At 40.6% G+C, this 20,395-nt stretch overlaps 1 protein-coding gene across 1 annotated transcript in view; it reads right to left on the bottom strand.

The window, feature by feature from the left end:
* Window positions 1-20,395, bottom strand: part of LOC138966510 (uncharacterized) — a 39,231-nt gene that overhangs the window by 4,255 nt on the left and 14,581 nt on the right. The window contains exons 7-10 of the mRNA XM_070338777.1: window positions 10,326-10,376; window positions 9,576-9,697; window positions 6,493-6,696; window positions 1,621-1,794 (exon numbers count right to left, since the gene is read on the bottom strand). Coding sequence (XP_070194878.1) covers window positions 1,621-1,794; window positions 6,493-6,696; window positions 9,576-9,697; window positions 10,326-10,376 — 551 coding nt within the window. The remainder of the gene's footprint in view (window positions 1-1,620; window positions 1,795-6,492; window positions 6,697-9,575; window positions 9,698-10,325; window positions 10,377-20,395) is intronic.

The raw sequence follows: 20,395 nt of genomic DNA, 5'->3' as shown, positions 1-20,395 counted from the left end.
CATAGTGCACATTATATACTGGTATCACATACACATTCTGTCGCTTCTCCTGCGTGTCTCCCAGAAAATGACAAATAATTTCGAGAACAAATTACTCGTAAGGTCACCATTAGGCTATGTATGTATCGGTATCGAATATCATTAATTCAACTGCAATATCAGAAATTAAAAAAAAAAAGAATCTTGTAACATCTCGTCGTTTTTGGCTCACGTAAGTGTAGCCTATGCGATGCTAACTTTTGTCAGTCTGTGCGTGTGTATGTGTGTATGTGTGTGATATAAACTTTTACATTTGACTGAACACCGAGGGGGGGGGGGGGGGGGTAAAAACAGGTGACTGGTTTGTGTCGTGTGTGGTATGTAGACCAGGTCAGGGGTCAAGGTTAAGTCAGATCGCGTGAAGGATTGTGGTATAGATAGTTCTCACCCAGCTGCAGTTCGCCGATTCGGGGAAGACGATTTCACATTGTTCGGTTTCGTAGCCCCAGAAAAATAGATAAAGAAGATACCAAAGGAGATTTCCTACAGGTTGATCTGCACAGCATGTTTCCAGTGTGTGCGCGAGGAAGCGCTGTCGAAAGCTCAGTGTCGATCTGGCAGTCGTGTCCCCGTAAGTAGGCTACAGAGAGACATATCTAGATCTAGTGTCTCCCACTCTTGCACCGTGTCACCTATGCTTACTGTGTGTGTGTATGTGTGACGGAGTGAATGAGTTTGTGTTACTGTTTGTCGATTTCTTACGGGAGCCTTGAAGGCTTCGCCTCTTGTTTGCTCTTGCCTTTTGGTTCATTTTTAATTTGTGTCCTGAAAAAGCCTCCATAGGCGACAATGTTGATGTTGTACTTGTACTATCCTTGTCTTGGCAAGAACAGCATTCTTTTGTTTTTCAACATAATGCAGAAATGTTGATACTTGATCAGGAATGAAGCAAACCATAGATATGTTAGGAAACCCACGGCGAAGGTCTATGTCACAGGAGCTTGTATCAAAGCGCCGGTCGATTATTATTTACTCCTTCGTCCTTACTGTAGTGAATAGTAGTAGTAAGGATACAGTAGGGATGAAGGAGTACATAAAAATCGACCTGCACTTTGATAGCAGCTGCTGTAGTCTACGTGAATCTTTGAGAACGAAAAGCCATCAATCTGTGAACACGTACAGCTACAAGACCGCATCACTACGCCCAAAAAACAAAACTTGTGCAGCTTAAATATCCAAGGATACCAGCAGCTTCCTCTTAAAAGAGACACAGGAAACCCATCCCGTGCCGAGAGTTGTCTGAAAATCGAGACACCTTAGTAATGGCCCTTTTGTGCTTTTGTGTGTGTGTGTGTTCAGGTGTAATCAGCCACCTGAACTAATGGCACAAAGATTCAGGTCTCTTACTAGCCACAGTGGTGACACGGGGGTCGAACATGGATACCGTCTCAGAGTCTGCATTCGAACCCGTGATCCGCGGATCACAACTCCAGTGCTCTACCAACTGAGCGACCAGGCCCCCATTGTTTTACGGACAAACCAATGATAGACAGGCATACAAAGAAGCTACGGAACCACAAAGGTCCCAAACACACACACACACACACACACACACACTCACACATAACGCAAACCACGCACCTGTTCGACCAGAAGCTTGTACCATGCCGTGAGCTCACAGTCATAGATCACACTCTTCTGTCGCCTGCGTCGTGCAGCTTCCATCAGGTGTTCGATGTTGCGTTGGTGAGTCGGGAAAGGTTTGGACAGAGGAAGGTGGTTTAGCGTGGAAAACTGGACGTGGTAAAATTCCATCTGCAAACGGAGAAGAACAGCAGTGAATAACGTTTGTTTAAAGAGGCATGGAAGTAATCAAATTGGTGTAGGGCTGGTCATTCGGGTGAGGATTGGACAGAGGAGTCGGACCAGCTAGGACAACTGGACGTGCCGTCGCGATATTATAACCTTGAATGGTTGAAAACGACGTTAAACACCAAATAAAGAAAGAAAGAAAGAACTGGACGTGATTAAATTCCATCTGCACACAAAGAACAGCAGTGAAGTATGTTTGGTTTAAACAATGTTTTAAACATGATACAATAATAAAACGAGAAACAATAGGGACACGAACTCAAGCAAACGCTTATATTACGTGTCCCAGGCAGTTGGAAAATAACACAAATATAATGTCGGACATAACATTACTAATGATGATAAACTATTTTGGAACTATTTGGATCAAAATCATAGTCAAAGCAAACATGTGAAGTATGTTTGTTGACAGGGGCATAGAAGTAAGCAAATTGGTGTGGGACTATTGTCATTCGGGTGAGGACAGGCCAGCCGAGGGGGTCGAACCAGCGTGGAAAACGGGACGTGCTAACTAATTCTAACTGACGTGAAGAACAGCAATGAAATATGTTTACTGAAACAGAAGTAAGCAATTGTCGCTAGCCATTCCGGTAGGGGTTGGCAAAGAGTTGATGAGGGTCGGGCTAGTATAAAGGAAGATGGAAGTTGGAAAACTGGCAAAAACGTAGCAGCAACATGCAACAGCTTCTTCATCATCATCATCATCATCATCATCATCATCATCATCATCATCATCATCATCATCATCATCATCATCATTATCATCATCATCATCATCATCATCGTCGTCGTCATCGTCATCATAATCATCACCACCACCCCTATCGTCGTCGTCGTCATCATCACCATCATCATCAGTAGCAGCTCAACAAGTAACAACAGCAGTAACGATAACAGCTGCAAGACAACTCCATCATCCTCTGGACATCTGCACCAGTGACAGAAGGACCCCTGTCATTATCATAATGATCATAGTCGTCGTCAACAATTTCTTTTGCTTGTGTGATTATATCAGCTGCGGTGGACGTCGCCCCATGTGGTTGTTGGGACCTGAAATCGTCAAGAATTAAAGACACACTACTTCCCGTGAAAAAACAGTTGGGCTCACCCTTGCAGATCTGGCTAGGCTCTCACATTGGGTAAGAGACCATCTCTTCACTTGGTTACATGCATAAAATAGACAGCCAGGGTGCTCTTTGTCCACTTTAAGATTGTTGGTGGGTGAATTAAGTCAGTCAAAGCCTATAGCATTGTTTCAAAACGAAAGTGATAAGAGTTGTCCGTCCCTGACATAGCCCACGGCGCTGTCGGCGTGTAGTTCCGGTTGTTTTGTTTACGTCCAAATTGGCTGAACGAGAGAAGAAGATTAGGGAAACGTTACTGTGTCTGCTGTTCAAACTACGCGGGTAAAGCAGTTGAAGGGCGGATTGTCATGCGGTTCCATTTTGCAAACACAAAACGGAACTACCTGCCGTTCCAGATCTGACATGGTGAGTCGAACAGTGTCTATCTCAGAACGAGTGTACCTTTGTACTGTGTCTATCTCAGAACGAGTGTACCTTTGAACTGTGTCTATCTCAGAACGAGTGTACCTTTGTACTGTGTCTATCTCAGAACGAGTGTACCTTTGTACTGTGTCTATCTCAGAACGAGTGTACCTTTGAACTGTGTCTATCTCAGAACGAGTGTACCTTTGTACTGTGTCTATCTCAGAACGAGTGTACCTTTGAACTGTGTCTATCTCAGAACGAGTGTACCTTTGTACTGTGTCTATCTCAGAACGAGTGTACCTTTGTACTGTGTCTATCTCAGAACGAGTGTACCTTTGTACTGTGTCTATCTCAGAACGAGTGTACCTTTGTACTGTGTCTATCTCAGAACGAGTGTACCTTTGTACTGTGTCTATCTCAGAACGAGTGTACCTTTGTACTGTGTCTATCTCAGAACGAGTGTACCTTTGTACTGTGTCTATCTCAGAACGAGTGTACCTTTGTACTGTGTCTATCTCAGAACGAGTGTACCTTTGAACTGTGTCTATCTCAGAACGAGTGTACCTTTGTACTGTGTCTATCTCAGAACGAGTGTACCTTTGAACTGTGTCTATCTCAGAACGAGTGTACCTTTGAACTGTGTCTATCTCAGAACGAGTGTACCTTTGTACTGTGTCTATCTCAGAACGAGTGTACCTTTGAACTGTGTCTATCTCAGAACGAGTGTACCTTTGTACTGTGTCTATCTCAGAACGAGTGTACCTTTGTACTGTGTCTATCTCAGAACGAGTGTACCTTTGTACTGTGTCTATCTCAGAACGAGTGTACCTTTGTACTGTGTCTATCTCAGAACGAGTGTACCTTTGTACTGTGTCTATCTCAGAACGAGTGTACCTTTGTACTGTGTCTATCTCAGAACGAGTGTACCTTTGTACTGTGTCTATCTCAGAACGAGTGTACCTTTGTACTGTGTCTATCTCAGAACGAGTGTACCTTTGTACTGTGTCTATCTCAGAACGAGTGTACCTTTGAACTGTGTCTATCTCAGAACGAGTGTACCTTTGTACTGTGTCTATCTCAGAACGAGTGTACCTTTGAACTGTGTCTATCTCAGAACGAGTGTACCTTTGAACTGTGTCTATCTCAGAACGAGTGTACCTTTGTACTGTGTCTATCTCAGAACGAGTGTACCTTTGTACTGTGTCTATCTCAGAACGAGTGTACCTTTGTACTGTGTCTATCTCAGAACGAGTGTACCTTTGTACTGTGTCTATCTCAGAACGAGTGTACCTTTGTACTGTGTCTATCTCAGAACGAGTGTACCTTTGTACTGTGTCTATCTCAGAACGAGTGTACCTTTGTACTGTGTCTATCTCAGAACGAGTGTACCTTTGTACTGTGTCTATCTCAGAACGAGTGTACCTTTGTACTGTGTCTATCTCAGAACGAGTGTACCTTTGTACTGTGTCTATCTCAGAACGAGTGTACCTTTGTACTGTGTCTATCTCAGAACGAGTGTACCTTTGTACTGTGTCTATCTCAGAACGAGTGTACCTTTGAACTGTGTCTATCTCAGAACGAGTGTACCTTTGTACTGTGTCTATCTCAGAACGAGTGTACCTTTGAACTGTGTCTATCTCAGAACGAGTGTACCTTTGAACTGTGTCTATCTCAGAACGAGTGTACCTTTGTACTGTGTCTATCTCAGAACGAGTGTACCTTTGAACTGTGTCTATCTCAGAACGAGTGTACCTTTGTACTGTGTCTATCTCAGAACGAGTGTACCTTTGTACTGTGTCTATCTCAGAACGAGTGTACCTTTGTACTGTGTCTATCTCAGAACGAGTGTACCTTTGTACTGTGTCTATCTCAGAACGAGTGTACCTTTGTACTGTGTCTATCTCAGAACGAGTGTACCTTTGTACTGTGTCTATCTCAGAACGAGTGTACCTTTGTACTGTGTCTATCTCAGAACGAGTGTACCTTTGTACTGTGTCTATCTCAGAACGAGTGTACCTTTGTACTGTGTCTATCTCAGAACGAGTGTACCTTTGTACTGTGTCTATCTCAGAACGAGTGTACCTTTGAACTGTGTCTATCTCAGAACGAGTGTACCTTTGTACTGTGTCTATCTCAGAACGAGTGTACCTTTGAACTGTGTCTATCTCAGAACGAGTGTACCTTTGAACTGTGTCTATCTCAGAACGAGTGTACCTTTGTACTGTGTCTATCTCAGAACGAGTGTACCTTTGTACTGTGTCTATCTCAGAACGAGTGTACCTTTGAACTGTGTCTATCTCAGAACGAGTGTACCTTTGTACTGTGTCTATCTCAGAACGAGTGTACCTTTGAACTGTGTCTATCTCAGAACGAGTGTACCTTTGAACTGTGTCTATCTCAGAACGAGTGTACCTTTGTACTGTGTCTATCTCAGAACGAGTGTACCTTTGAACTGTGTCTATCTCAGAACGAGTGTACCTTTGTACTGTGTCTATCTCAGAACGAGTGTACCTTTGAACTGTGTCTATCTCAGAACGAGTGTACCTTTGAACTGTGTCTATCTCAGAACGAGTGTACCTTTGAACTGTGTCTATCTCAGAACGAGTGTACCTTTGAACTGTGTCTATCTCAGAACGAGTGTACCTTTGAACTGTGTCTATCTCAGAACGAGTGTACCTTTGTACTGTGTCTATCTCAGAACGAGTGTACCTTTGAACTGTGTCTATCTCAGAACGAGTGTACCTTTGAACTGTGTCTATCTCAGAACGAGTGTACCTTTGAACTGTGTCTATCTCAGAACGAGTGTACCTTTGAATTGTGTCTATCTCAGAACGAGTGTACCTTTGAACTGTGTCTATCTCAGAACGCGTGTACCTTTGAACTGTGTCTATCTCAGAACGAGTGTACCTTTGAACTGTGTCTATTTCAGAACGAGTGTACCTTTGAACTGTATCTATCTCAGAACGAGTGTACCTTTAAGGCAATCACACGGAGACTATAAACATTTAAACAAAAGTGGACACATCAGTAACCAGGTTAGAGTGTTCTTTTTCATGAAAGTAAGAAATGACGGCACGTGATACAGTGCCAATCGATTTCCTAACTTTCCGAGTGCGGTTGCCATATGAAGAGTATAAACACCCAAAATAACCTTTTCCTTGTCCTCCCTCCACAGACTTTCGTCCGTGGCCTTAGATACTTCCTTGCGGACGGATGCCCAATCCCGCCTCGTGTTCATGATGTCGGTGAAGGATTTTTTGCGCTTTGGGGCCTGGGGGTTAAGGCTAGGGATGTAATCCCTGGTCGGGCACCCGGGGTCCACCATGTAGGTGCCTTGTTCCAAGGCTGCCAGACTCTGAAGAGTGAAAGAGGATTTCAACACAAACAAAATTAAACAACAAGCTAGATGACTGGGTGAAAACAAAGTTGAAAAACAAACGAAATCGGTACTCACCAACACAAAGACAGCATAGACAAAGTCATCCAGCAATAGAAGAACAGAAAGAGAAAGAAAAAATCCAGCGGGTGATTTTAAGCATAAAACATAAGGAAAAATCCGTGCAGTCAGAAATTGGCCTCAAAAAGCGGGTGGCTTTATTAAACATGCCCTTATTAAGCGGATTCTACTGTACCACATCATGGTATTTTACACCACTGTATCACGCTTTCGTTTGTCATTTTTGAATCACACTTCGAAATCACAGAAATCGAGAGACGGGACAAGCCAAGCTGGCCGAAGCGAAAACAAACAGGGGAAGTGGCTCGAATATGGACCAATGAACAGGACTTCACGCATCATTGTCAAAAGCCTACTTTAGCTCAAAATAACAGGATACAACTCGGTGTGCAAGTCAGAATAATTCAAATTTGAAAGGGATATTTTGGGTCTTTCCTTGAGAAAAAAAAGGTACATTAGCCTAGCCTACGTTTTGGTTTAAACAAAATTTTATTCAGAATTTCTTCGCATGAACAGTTCGAAACACACAGCCAGGACACGCACTCAAGCAAATGCTTATATCACGTGACCAGAACAATACTAAATTACACACATTTTCGTAATGGTGGACATAACAACAATAAACCAGAAGAACAAATTGAAAGAATGGGGATGGGGAGCTAAATAGGAACAAAAGAATCTACAGAAGATAAAAAAGAAAAGGGAGGGGGAGGAGGAAGAAAGTACTAACAACCACAAGGAGAGACTAGGACGAAAGCGCATAGGAAGAGAGCATCAAGTCTAAAACATGCAATATGTAAATTCAAGTAAATGTAACAATTTTTTTTATGGAAGGCAGTAATTCGTTAACATATAAGATACGTTTTGAGAGTCAAATTTAAAGTGAATGCTGCCAGAAGTGTAAAACAGTGAACAATTCTAACGGTGTTGTGGTGTTGACACGTGCACGTTATCCAGAGAGGGCAAAATAAAACTAAATTGTTATGGGTGCTCCACGTTATTTGTTCAGAACAGGTGGTGCTCACTATTAGGAACCGGACCGTACTAGCTAGGGCATCTTCCCTCTACTATTTTTTGTTTCAGATATACTACTCAAGATAGAAGGAACTCACCCGCTGCTCAAGACTACTCGACAGAGAGACATAATTACGCGAACTCGCATTGCATTTTGTGATTATCATGAAAAATAGCCGATGGCAGGGGCGTAGCTGAATTTTCACCAACACGTACAGATTCACGCCAAATCTCGTGACAATGCAGCTAGCTAAGCATGCCAGGGATTGCCAAATCGTCCGCCCGGTCGCCACGGGCGAGTAAATACGGAACGCGGATCGTATCAACTGATGCAGGAAATTGATGCATCCAAAACCAAGAATTTGATGCATTATTTTCGTATCGGATGCATCATTTTCACAAAAGGATGCATCATTTTCAAAAAGGATGCATCATTTTCCAAAACTGATGCATCCGATACGAAAATGATGCATCCTTTTAGAAAATGATGCATCATTTTGATGCATCATTTTGATGCATCACTTTCGGTTTTGTATGCATGCGAAAGATCATTCATTTCCGGTCTTTCCGTACGAAATGCCTGAGCACGGAAAAACTTTAAATGACATTTTGACGAATATAAACAGATTGGTTAGATAAAACAAAAATAAACGTACAACATAGCATTAAATAGGGAACAAGTCAAAGTCACGGCATTATGCATTTTAAGGCATTTTTTGTTTTTGTTTGTGGTTTGTCTTTTGTGCACACGAAGTTTTGACGCCCTTGACCTTCGACTCAAACTTTCGTTTTCCAACGTTTTCAACATGGCCGAAGAAGAATCGTTTTTGACTGGTGTTCGGCGAGAAAATTCTGATGCATCCAAACGATGCATCAAATTCGTGGTTTTGGATGCATCAATTTCCTGCATCCGTTGATAGAAATAGTTCGTTTCGCTTCGTATTCCGGTTCAAATTTTGCTTTTTGCTCGGCACTTTCCGGGAAAACCCGAGAATTCTGATGCATCCAAACGATGCATCAAATTCTTGGTTTTGGATGCATCAATTTCTTGCATCAGTTGATACGATCCGCGTTCCGTAAAGTAAAAAATCCTCCGGGCTAGTAGAAACTGCCTGGCATATCGCCCGGCTGGCCAATGAAAATTCTGGTCAAATGCGATCCTTTTGGTTGTAATATCGAGTTTTAAAGCCATATAAACACTGCAGATCTTCTTCTTCTTCTTCTTCTTCTTCTGCGTTCGTGGGCTGAAACTTTCACGTACACTCGTGTTTTTGCACAAGTGCCATGGAATTTTACGTGCATGAGCGTTTTTACCCCGCCATTTAGGCAGCCATACGCCGCTTTCGGAGGAAGCATGCTGGATATTTTCGTGTTTCTATAACCCACCGAACTCTGACATGGATTACAGGATCTTTTCCGTGCGCACGTGGTCTTGTGCTTGCGTGTACACGCGAAGGGGGGTAAGCCACAAGCAGGTCTGCACATAAGTTGACCTGGGAGATGGAAAAAATCTCCACACTTAACCCACCAGGCGGCCGCGGCCGGGATTCGAACCCTCGACCTTCCGATAAAGAGGCCGATGTCTTACCACCCCGCCACTTCGCCACAGCGCCCGTCAACACTGCAGATCAACTGTGGTATCAACCGGGCCAGGGAAATTTCTGCCGGGCTAGTAACTTTCATGTCATTTCGCCCGGCTGGCGAGTTACAATTTTGAGATTTGGGCATCCTTGCATGCGCAGCTCGAACGCGACAACACCAACCATCCAGACAGGGGGCCAGTGCCGTCTGAAGCGGATCTGCATCTCCGTGTCGATATTGCGGCTGTTGGCTGGTTCCTGAATTACGCTGCCTGAGTCGCTCCCGCTGCGTGCTATGGACTGTCCTACAACAAACGCACAATCATACCATCGTCGTCGTTGTCGCCGTTGTCGTCGTCATCATCATCATCATCATCATCATCATCATCATGAACGCTCAATCTACCTGTCCACAAAACTAGCCTATAACAAACATATAATCATAACCATCGTCGTCGTAATCATCATCATCATCATCATCATCATCATCATCATCATCATCATCATCATCATCATCATCATCACCATCATCATCATATCATCATCATCAGCAGCAGCAGCAAAAATTAGCTGCAGCGGTAACAAGACTATCAACAGCAGCAAGACCTGAGGACCACGATCATCGACAGTAAACCAGCCTAGCACGATCAGCGTCATCCAATGACCGTCGACGTCGTCACAAATGAGTTCTTTACAAGCGTAGTTACCGTAGTGGTTTCGTCTTCTGTTTTTGATATTAACTGATGTAAGCCTGCGTTTATTTTGTCTGTCTGTCAGCCCCTATCTGTCTAAGTGAGTCTGCGTATGTCATTTAATTCATTTATGTGTTTTATTTGAACAAGAGGCAATATGCATGTCAGCGGCCTTTACCAAACAAAATTATTTTTTAAAGAAAAAGAAAACAAGAAAGGAAAAACAATTTGGCATACTTACTGCTAGCACCCTTGACGTTGCTAGGACCGCTACCTGGACCGCTTTGGGTAACTGTAACGCAGTACACTTTTACTTACAACAGAAGAAGAAAAACATATCAGTAAGCCCTTGCTGAGGCGCTTCATGTTTTTCAGTATAACGTTTTTTTCGTTTAGCGCTGAACATATCAAATATTGCAAACAATAACCAAGTGAAATATTGAGAAAGAAAAAAAATATATATATAACGCTCCCTCAACGCACACGGTATTTTTCAAAAACACAATACGCATTTAGCATGTTTAGAACGTTAGACTTTGCCGTTAGTTAACCGTTAAAACAAGAAAAGCTAATGCTTTATGCGACACCTCTTCGTCATGTACTCCAACACTATATTATGCGTGCGACTTGACTTATTAATTAATTTAATGTTTCAATCCTAAGCATATCCCCAAAACAATCTTGCCAAACCCCCAACCCCCTTCCCACCACCATCACTAATTAACCTCATACTCAACACCATTCACATTTTGAAAACAAAAAGAACAAGTCTCCAAGGTGAAATGCAATACCAAAGTCCGGGCTTCGTCGAAGATTACTTGATCAAAATTTCAACCAATTTGGTTTAAAAATGAGAGCGTGACAGAGCCGCCTCAACTTTCACAAAAAGCCGGATATGACGTCATCAAAGACATTTATCAAAAACATGAAAAAAAACCGTCTAGAGATGCCATACTCAGGATCTCTCATGTCAAGTTTCATGAAGATCGGTCCAGTAGTTTTCTCTGAATCGCTCCACACACACACACACACACACACACACACACACACACAACACACACACACACACACACACAAACACACACACACACACACACACACACACACACACACACACACACACACACACACACACATACACCACGACCCTCGTCTCTATTTCCCCTCTACGTTAAAACATTTAGTCAAAACTTGACTAAATGTAAAAAAGAAAGAAAGAAAAAAACACCATCATAATTCTTTTTGTTGACCCTGTTGCATCCAAGTAATGACAGTATTATGACACTGGGCTGGCCAAGTCCAAAAATGTGTACTCGGACACAATTACACAATTACATCATAGAATGATGTCATCACCACTAGCCTAGCTAAAACCAAATAACCCCCAACAAGCCAAATTTGTGTCATGTCTGGAGATCATCCAAACCTTCAATTAAATACGATTTTGGAGGCTCTAGCTTCAAAAACATGACCCCGCTGTGACCACAACATTTAACGAGGGTCGACCAAACTGGTCTCATGTCCGGAGATCATCAAACCCAAGAAGTGTACACAGTTTTAAAGTTCTAGGTTCAAAACACTTCAACGTTAAGTTTGTAATCTACGGTTGGTCGGACGTCCGGACGGCCTAACACTGCTCATTTCTAAGACTTTCCTGATAACTCAGGGGAGTCAACATTTAATTAAGCAAGCAGTCAAAGTTTAAATCCATTGATCGATAGCCTACATTTATCAACCCAACTCTTAAACAACCAATTAAACAGACGGCAGAGTAATAGTCCGTGATCTGAGTGGACCAAATAGGTGAATTGTTATCATTTGGGAATCCTCCATATGCTAAGCTGCTTTGTGAAGTAGTATACCTCTGCTATCCTAAACAGGCCTCAAAAGAACTTCTAATGGCAGCTTTCATAACAGAATGTGTCTCCAAAGGGGGTCACTGTCTGCAAAAATGCTCGACTTAGAAAAAAGGGGTTACTTTCTAAAAGACACATAATTCTGCTCACAATGCATTTTTGGTGTACAAAATTTGAAGCAAAACTAACGGCATATGTTTGAAGTGTTGACTCATCGCAAAAAATAAAGTCAATGCCATGACGTCATTGTGCAAATGACGTAATGTTTGTGGCATGTAATGAAAAAAAGAAAATCTATATGTTCCGTTCTTTTTCAGTTTTATTTAAGTCCCTACAAAACACTGATAATGGATTCTTGTGCTGTCACACGTTTATACATCAATTGTCACTAAAACTATGAAGAAATTTGAAAGTCTGACCAAAGCGTTTCCACGGAATCGCCACTTCTTTAAAGCAATCGCTTGGTTAGAATTACATGCCCACAGTTTAGAATTTTAATGAAAACTTGTTTTCACACAAAAAATAAGTTAAGAAGTGTATAGAGAGAAAATAATAAGTTTATTTATGTAATAATTGTCAACTTGTTGCATGAGCTTTAGATTCTACTGGTTCCTTTGCTATTTAAGGCCAGAGATGGGACGGAAGTTTGGTTCAAAATCGTGTTTTGGGTTCTCAGCTTTATTGGGTAATTTAAACACCATGTTATAATCGTTGTGTAATGTCATTTTGTCGTTGTCAACCTCTTTCTTGCAATAAAATGAATATTTTCATAATATGTTATAAACATTCGACACCATTTTGAAAAATGTTGACGCCGTTTTCTCAGAATCATGTTTTTCAGCATCAGTGCCGTCATTGGGACATATATATATATATATTCCATTTTCTAGACTAACTGTCCAATCTTCTTGCTCTTTTTTGTATTTTCACCAGAAATAGTGTCTTTGTGCAGTAAAAGAGAAAAATTTTAAGAATTACCCAGGAATGATTTTTAGAAATCTGTCGAAGTACAAAAACTTGCCTTTTTCCTGAGATTTGATTTGTGCTTATAATATCTACCAAAAAATCAAATCTGTTCCTAAATTTGAAAACTTTGCTCTGATGTTGCATCCAGAGACCTTGTTAGAATAAAACAAACATTCTACAAAGTTCTCTCTTTATTTTTCTGGAAGAAGGATTGGTCCCAAAAACTACATGTGTTATCAAAAAAAAGTCACAACAAACTTCCATTATGACCAATAATTCATACTAATATCACTTTTCAGGAAAGAGAACATTTTTTCTGAAGATTTTGATCAAGAACCATGAAACAAAAATTAATTTCCGAGCCATGTCTGCCCTTAAGCTGTTGTTTTGTCCTTTAGTTAAACTATCTTTAAGAGTCCAGTAAAAACAAAAGTGTGTGTGCGTGTGCGTGTGTGTGTGTGTGTGTACTTGCGTGTGTGAGTGCGTGTGTGTGTGTGTGTGTGTGTGTGTGAGTGTGTGTGTGTATGTGTGTGTGTGTGTGTGTGTGTGAGAGAGAGAGAGAGAGAGAGAGAGAGAGAGAGAGAGAGAGAGAGAGAGAGAGAGAGAGAGAGAGAGAGAGAGAGAGAGAGAGAGATAAAACATCATTCCTAATTCGTAACGTTGTAACAATATGAAGGAAATAGGGAAACGTATTGTACACTTTTGCTAGCAAACAAAGAAGGGCGTATGCATGTGTTTCTTTCTTTCTCTTTAAGTGTGTTGTCAATGTGGCAGTTGTCATCGCCTCATCATAATACATTTTTATAAACAATATCACAGTTTTTATAGGGAATATGACACTCGCTTATTGTTCGGAATGATCTAAATGCTGTTATGATACTACATCCTGGAACTTAAAGGGTGGCGCGTATTAAATACCTTTTTTTAATCCACTCCTATTTTTGTCATTCAAAGTGTATCTAATGTTCATGCAAATTGTAGACTGAAACCGCTAGAAAATGACGAGTTCATCAATTTCGAGCTATAGGACAATAAAGTAATGAAAATGGGAAAACATTGAGAAACAAATGACAGACGCCAATTGGTGGCGGGAAAACGGCGTTTTTGCAAGCGAAGGCTTTTCAAATGAAAACTGCTCGTTGTGTGCATAAATGTATATGGGTCCTTCCACAAAGCTGTGTACCAAAAGCGTGACATGCTTCGTGAAAATTGAAAGTGTCTGAATAGGTTGTTTTTACGGTTTATGTAAAAGATATAGACATATGTCACGTTGCCATGCCAAACAAAAGATACGTTTATGCTTTTTGGATACGAGGGGTGGTCAGAAAGTTGTGTAACATCACACATGTTTAACGTAACATGGGATCCAAACACACAAAACAGATAACAAAAAGCCATAGTATATAGTAACAAGTGTTATTTGCTTCACATTTAGAGCTTATTCCGAACAAAATGCAGTCAGGGAAAACAAATTGAACTAGTTATAGGTAACAAAAACGTTTTTTTTTGGTTGTGTCAACCAACAAACAAACATCGTCTGTGTACATGTGAAGTAACAAACAAATCCATTCGTGTGAGTCAATAAATAACATTGAGTCAACATGTAGCAACAAAATGTACACTGTTGCGGTTTCTCCTCTTGAGCAGGATGACGGAGCAGCCGACAAATCGCAAATGTTCGCGCCGCGTCGCACTTGACGTCAGCATGTGCTGTGACGATTCGATTGGTCCGTGACTTGGCGTCATCAACCGGCTTGTGAATGACTGTGTTATGAATGGAATTCTTTTGGTTTTGGTGACGTCGTCATTGATGCGACTCGAAATTCGGTTAGATTTAGGTGCGTTGTTTTTAACACAAGGCAGATCAAGACACTAAACAATTTTGATTATTAATGATTTGCTGTGTCTTCGAGATACGTCAGACACACAGTGTTCCTTTCTTAAACACGTTGGTATTGTATTGTGTTATATCTGAATAATGGAATAACTCAGAAACAGAACAATACACAAACTATCCACCCAACAGACACAATTATTTTTACCTCAAAAACTTTATTTTTCTGCTAATTCGCTTCATTTTTGCGACCATATTTTTGTGATCATGCTTCGAAAAAGTCAATGTAATGTATGGCTTTTCACAGCGTATATGTCCAAAACAATGAACGGCTAATTTCAAAGCTACATTGCAAAGATTATAAACAACATGGGCAACTGTTTAGAGCTAGTTGACCAATTCCGCGCCTTTTTGGCTCACGTAAGTGTAGCCTATGCGATCGTAACTTTGTCTGTCTGTGCGTGCGTGCGTATGTGCGTATGTGCGTGCGTGCGTGCGTGTGTATGTCTGTGGTAGAAACTCTAACATTTGAAGACGTCACATTACATTGACGTCACATTATGACGTAAGAGGGTTAGACGTCACGCGAAGGAAGTACTGAAAGTCTCGGTCATTATTATTTTGAGCGGGCCGAGACTAGTGTACATGCAGACAGACAGATCTAGATCTAGTGTCTCGCTTTCTTGCACAGTTTCACCTATGCTCTTTCTCTGTGTGTGTGTGTGTGTGTGTGTGTGTGTGTGTGTGTGTGTGTGTGTGTGTGTGTGTGTGTGTGTGTGTGTGTGTGTGTGTGTGTGTGTGTGTGTGTGTGTGTGTGTGCGTGTGTGTGTGTGTGTATGTGTGACGGAGTGATTGAGTTTGTGTTACTGTTTGTCGATTTCTTACGTGAGCCTTGATGGCTTCGCCTCTTGTTATATTTGATCGATAATTCAATCCGTTCTTAGTGGTCCTGTCAGAGACATTATTCATCCTATACCATAAATCTAAATGTGATTGGCAAGAACAATCGCACAATTTCTAACAAAGAATGCTCTTTAAGGAGTCGGGGAGGGTAAATGCTGTAAGCTAGTGAAATTAATTTGATATCCGATGCTAAATTTGGCTGCTTGGTTCGCCCAGTCAAGTCTTTCTGGATATATAAGCTAAGTATCACCAGGCAGTTTGAAGGAACTGCTCTTTTTTGTATCCCCACTAACAAGGAAATCAGCTTCACAAACGCAGAATTTCTTTCTCTCTATTTCGCAACAGCATTTAATCTGATTTTCTTCGATTTATCGTTTTTCGAAAGAAAATATAGTCGAGTTTGTTCCAATTTTGATGAAAATTCAACGGTTTTTTTACCTAAACTCTTACAACTTGAACAGGACTAGACTACAAAGAATAGCCTAAGACTTGACAAAGACACACCGAGCACGTCTATCACAAAATAAAGCATTGAAATGTCGAACTTTTAAAAAAATATTAACTTTAAGAGCGAAGAGTCGCAAAAGGTTGCCTACGTAACATTCGTCCCTCGTTGGAAACGACTCATAAAACGCTTCACGTCTGCTGCGTTCCAAAAATGAATGGATTTTTTATCATGGAAAAACCTTTCAGCGATGTTGAAGAACATTACATGCGAAAAGAAACACCAAGTTTGATGCGTTGATAAGTGACAAATATCATTTTTAACGATCCAGCTTAACCAGAACAAATAGAAACGAAGCTTAGTTGGGACACGCGAAAGGCAAAATCACATTCAAATCGGATCAAATTGACACGGCGCACATTTTAACACGTTCACTACACATCAGTTGTGCCTGATAATACACACAGTCGCATATTCGTGCGTGCAGAAGTTATAGACATGTTCACGTAGTTCGCGGTTGGTTTTGGAAACCAAATGTTACGTAGGCAACCGTTATTTCTTAACGATCCAAATGCACACTGTAAACATATGTAGAGGAAAACAGCTAAGTGCATATGTAACACTAGCACAAAAGACAACGAAGATGTATATCGGGGGGTTCATGGTCGCATTTTATTGGCAGCCACACGGATACTTAAAAACAAGATGTAAGCAATGTCACAAAAAACCGCCATTTTGACGTCATTTTCTGTGTTTGCTTTCATATAAAACACTAACCAACAAAGCGATCTTCTTGATTTTCTTATCGTTATCTCTTTGGTCAATTTGCAGTCTGTTGATATCCTTATATTATTCGAGAAGCAAGAAAAACATTCCGAAATCTTACTCTAAAGTCATAACCCTCTTGTGGTACACAGCTTTGTGGAAGGACCCATATATATATATAGAGAGAGTTTGAAAAAACTCGCAGTATACTGTATTTTTGTTTGCAAAGGATTTACAAGTTTTGTGAATGGTAAATGCCCTCTGCTAAAGTCCCTTCCGCGAGAACACCCAATGCATTCCGCTAGTCTGGTCGCAAAATAATTGTCGCCCATTTTGGTTGGCTGACTCGCGGGTCAGTGATCCAATGTCAATCAAACTAATTTTCTCTTCAATGATTCTTAAGCACTCTGCCAAAAACTTTAATATAAATCTGGAGACAAAAAAAAATATTGTTTAGAGCAAAACGGAAATGGGTACATCTTGTATGCATTCTTCTTTTTACATTTAGTCAAGTTTTGATTTTTTTATAAACTTGGCCAAAAATGTATTGCAACAGATTTTGCACCCAAATTAAAGCGTTAATGTGTCATTTCATCCAAACTTGATATGCCAGTGAAGGTCGTTTACTTGACTATCTGTATCGCCTTTTGGTTTAAAGATTTATTGTATAGGTATCACGTGACCGCCGCTCAATTAAGGGTACCCTCAAAATCGACTGGACAAAAACAGAAGGGCTCATTTAGAAATTGAACAAAAATCACAATTGGCAAACCGTTGCCACCTAATTGTTCATACGAGAAGAAAGCCAAATCAAGTATCTACCCAGGAATTATTGTTTTGTTTAGCTAGCTTGCGTATTACGTGTGCTATTCTATTCTTAATGATGCAGGTGTCGATCGCAAACGCGGTCAAAAACGGGAGTTTTTTTCGTCATTTGTAGGGGTATTATGACAAAAAGCGCTGTATTTCAACAATGACTTAGTGGATTGCTTTGAAACTTTTAGAATAACATAATTATTCGAGACGTACTTCGAGCAAAATTTGGGATCGTTGCATGTATTTGTTCAGATTTGACGCAATGTTATGGAAAAAGGTTTTAAATTCATCATTGGATTGTTCCCCTGTATTCAACAAAATCATGACTTTGCATGTCTACAGATAAATGAATGATACAGATAATGTCGAAGTGTCATTTGCGTGTAACCACTGGCGTGAATTTGCTAGTCATGCAAACACATGAGAGAAACAAATAAACGTTCACGCTGTTTCGCACTGAGACCAGTTATATTACCGCTGCGTGCCTCTCAACACATGCTGCGGTTAAGCTTGGCTGGACATCGCTGTGGCACCATCATCATCCCTAAAGTATCAAGCGTCTTTACATGCCTAGCAATCTTTCTTCAGTGCTTGTACGCATCTAACACTTTTTCATTGTGTGTATCAATCATTTGTCTAAAGACATGTGAAGTCATGATTGTTTTTGAGGCAAGTGAGCAATCCAATGACGAGTTTAAAAACAGGTTTCAAAACATTGCGTCGAGCGTCAAATCTGAATAAATACGTGTAACGATCCCTACTTTTGCTCGAAGTACGTCTAGTAGGTTGGTAAAATATTCTTGAATTTTCAAAGCAATCCACGAAGTTATTGCTGAAATAGAGCGCTTTTCGTCAAAATATCTCCACACACAAAAAAGAATCCCGTTTTTGACCGCTCGTGCGATCGACACTTGCATCAGTGGGTATAGCATAGCACACGCAATACGCAAGCTCGCTAAACAAAACAACCTTTTCTGGGTAGATAATTGATTTGGCTTTCTTCTCGTATGTAAACGTTTAAAAAAAAATTGTCTATTGTGATTTTTTTCCCGATTTTTAATTGGGCCCTTCTATTTTTGTCCAGTCGATTTTGAGGGTATCCTTAATTGAGCGGCGGTCACGTGATACCTGTAAACGAAATCTGTAATCCGAAAGGTGATCCAGATGGTCAAGTGAACGGCCTTTACTGGCATATAAAGTTTGGATGAAATGACACGGGAAATAATGCTTTAATTTGGGTGCAAAATCTGTTGCAATCATTTTTTGACCAAGTTTACGAAAGTTATGAAGAGGGTCAGCATCTAATGTCGTAAGACTTAGGCAATATCTTTGTCTTTTCGAAAACAGCATGCAACAAAGTATATGTGAGTATGAAAAACTAACATATCTGATGATTAAACACGATTGTATGTCAAACGTTTCTTCAGCTTTGAAACGTATTCCTTGATTTGTATTGACGTCAAGCCCGTGACGTCATTTGTAAGATTTACGTAAAACTTCGTTGATTCCTTTTTACATTTAGTCAAGTTTTGACTAAATGTTTTAACGTAGAGGGGGGAATCGAGACGAGGGTCGTGGTGTGTGTGTGTGTGTGTGTGTGTGTGTGTGTGTGTGTGTGTGTGTGTGTGTCTGTCTGTCTGTGTGTGTGTGTGTAGAGCGATTCAGACTAAACTACTGGACCGATCTTTATGAAATTTGACATGAGAGTTTCTGGGTATGATATCCTCAGTCGTTTTTTTCATTTTTTTGATAAATGTCTTTGATGACGTCATATCCGGCTTTTCGTGAAAGTCGAGGCGGCACTGTCACGCTCTCATTTTTCAACCAAATTGGTTGAAATTTTGGTCAAGTAATCTCCGACAAAGCGCAAACTTCAGTATTGTATTTCAGCTTGGTGGCTTAAAAATTAATTGATGACTTTGGTCATTTAAAATCTGAAAATTGTAAAAAAATTAAAAACATTATAAAATGATCCAAATTTACGTTCATGTTATTCTTCATCATTTTCTGATTCCAAAAACAAATAAATATGTTATATTTGGATTAAAAACAAGCTCTGAAAATTAAAAATATAAAAATTATGATCAAAATTAAATTTTCGAAATCAATTTAAAAACACTTTCATCTTATTCCTTGTCGGTTCCTGATTCCAAAAACATATAGATATGATATGTTTGGATTAAAAACACGCTCAGAAAGTTAAAACGAAGAGAGGTACAGAAAAGCGTGCTATCCTTCTCAGCGCAACTACTTCCCCGCTCTTCTTGTCAATTTCACTGCCTTTGCCATGAGCGGTGGACTGACGATGCTACGAGTATTGCTGCGTTGCATTGCGTTCAGTTTCATTCTGTGAGTTCGACAGCTACTTGACTAAATGTTGTATTTTCGCCTTACGCGACTTGTTTACATTTAGTCAAGTTTTGACTAAATGTTTTAACATAGAGGGGGAATCGAGACGAGGGTCATGGTGTATGTGTGTATGTGTGTGTGTGTGTGTGTGTGTGTGTGTGTGTGTGTGTGTGTGTGTGTGTGTGTGTGTGTGTGTGTGTGTGTGTGTGTGCGCGTGTGTGTGTAGAGCGATTCAGAGTAAACTACTGGACCGATCTTTATGAAATTTAACATGAGAGTTCCTGGGTATGATATCCCCGGACGTTTTTTTCTTTTTTTCGATAGATGTCTTTGATGACGTCATATCCGGCTTTTTGTAAAAGTTGAGGCGGCACTGT

The sequence above is a fragment of the Littorina saxatilis genome, linkage group LG5, assembly GCF_037325665.1.
Source record: "Littorina saxatilis isolate snail1 linkage group LG5, US_GU_Lsax_2.0, whole genome shotgun sequence".
NCBI lineage: Eukaryota > Metazoa > Mollusca > Gastropoda > Littorinimorpha > Littorinidae > Littorina > Littorina saxatilis.
This window is presented reverse-complemented; position numbering and strand designations above follow the sequence as displayed.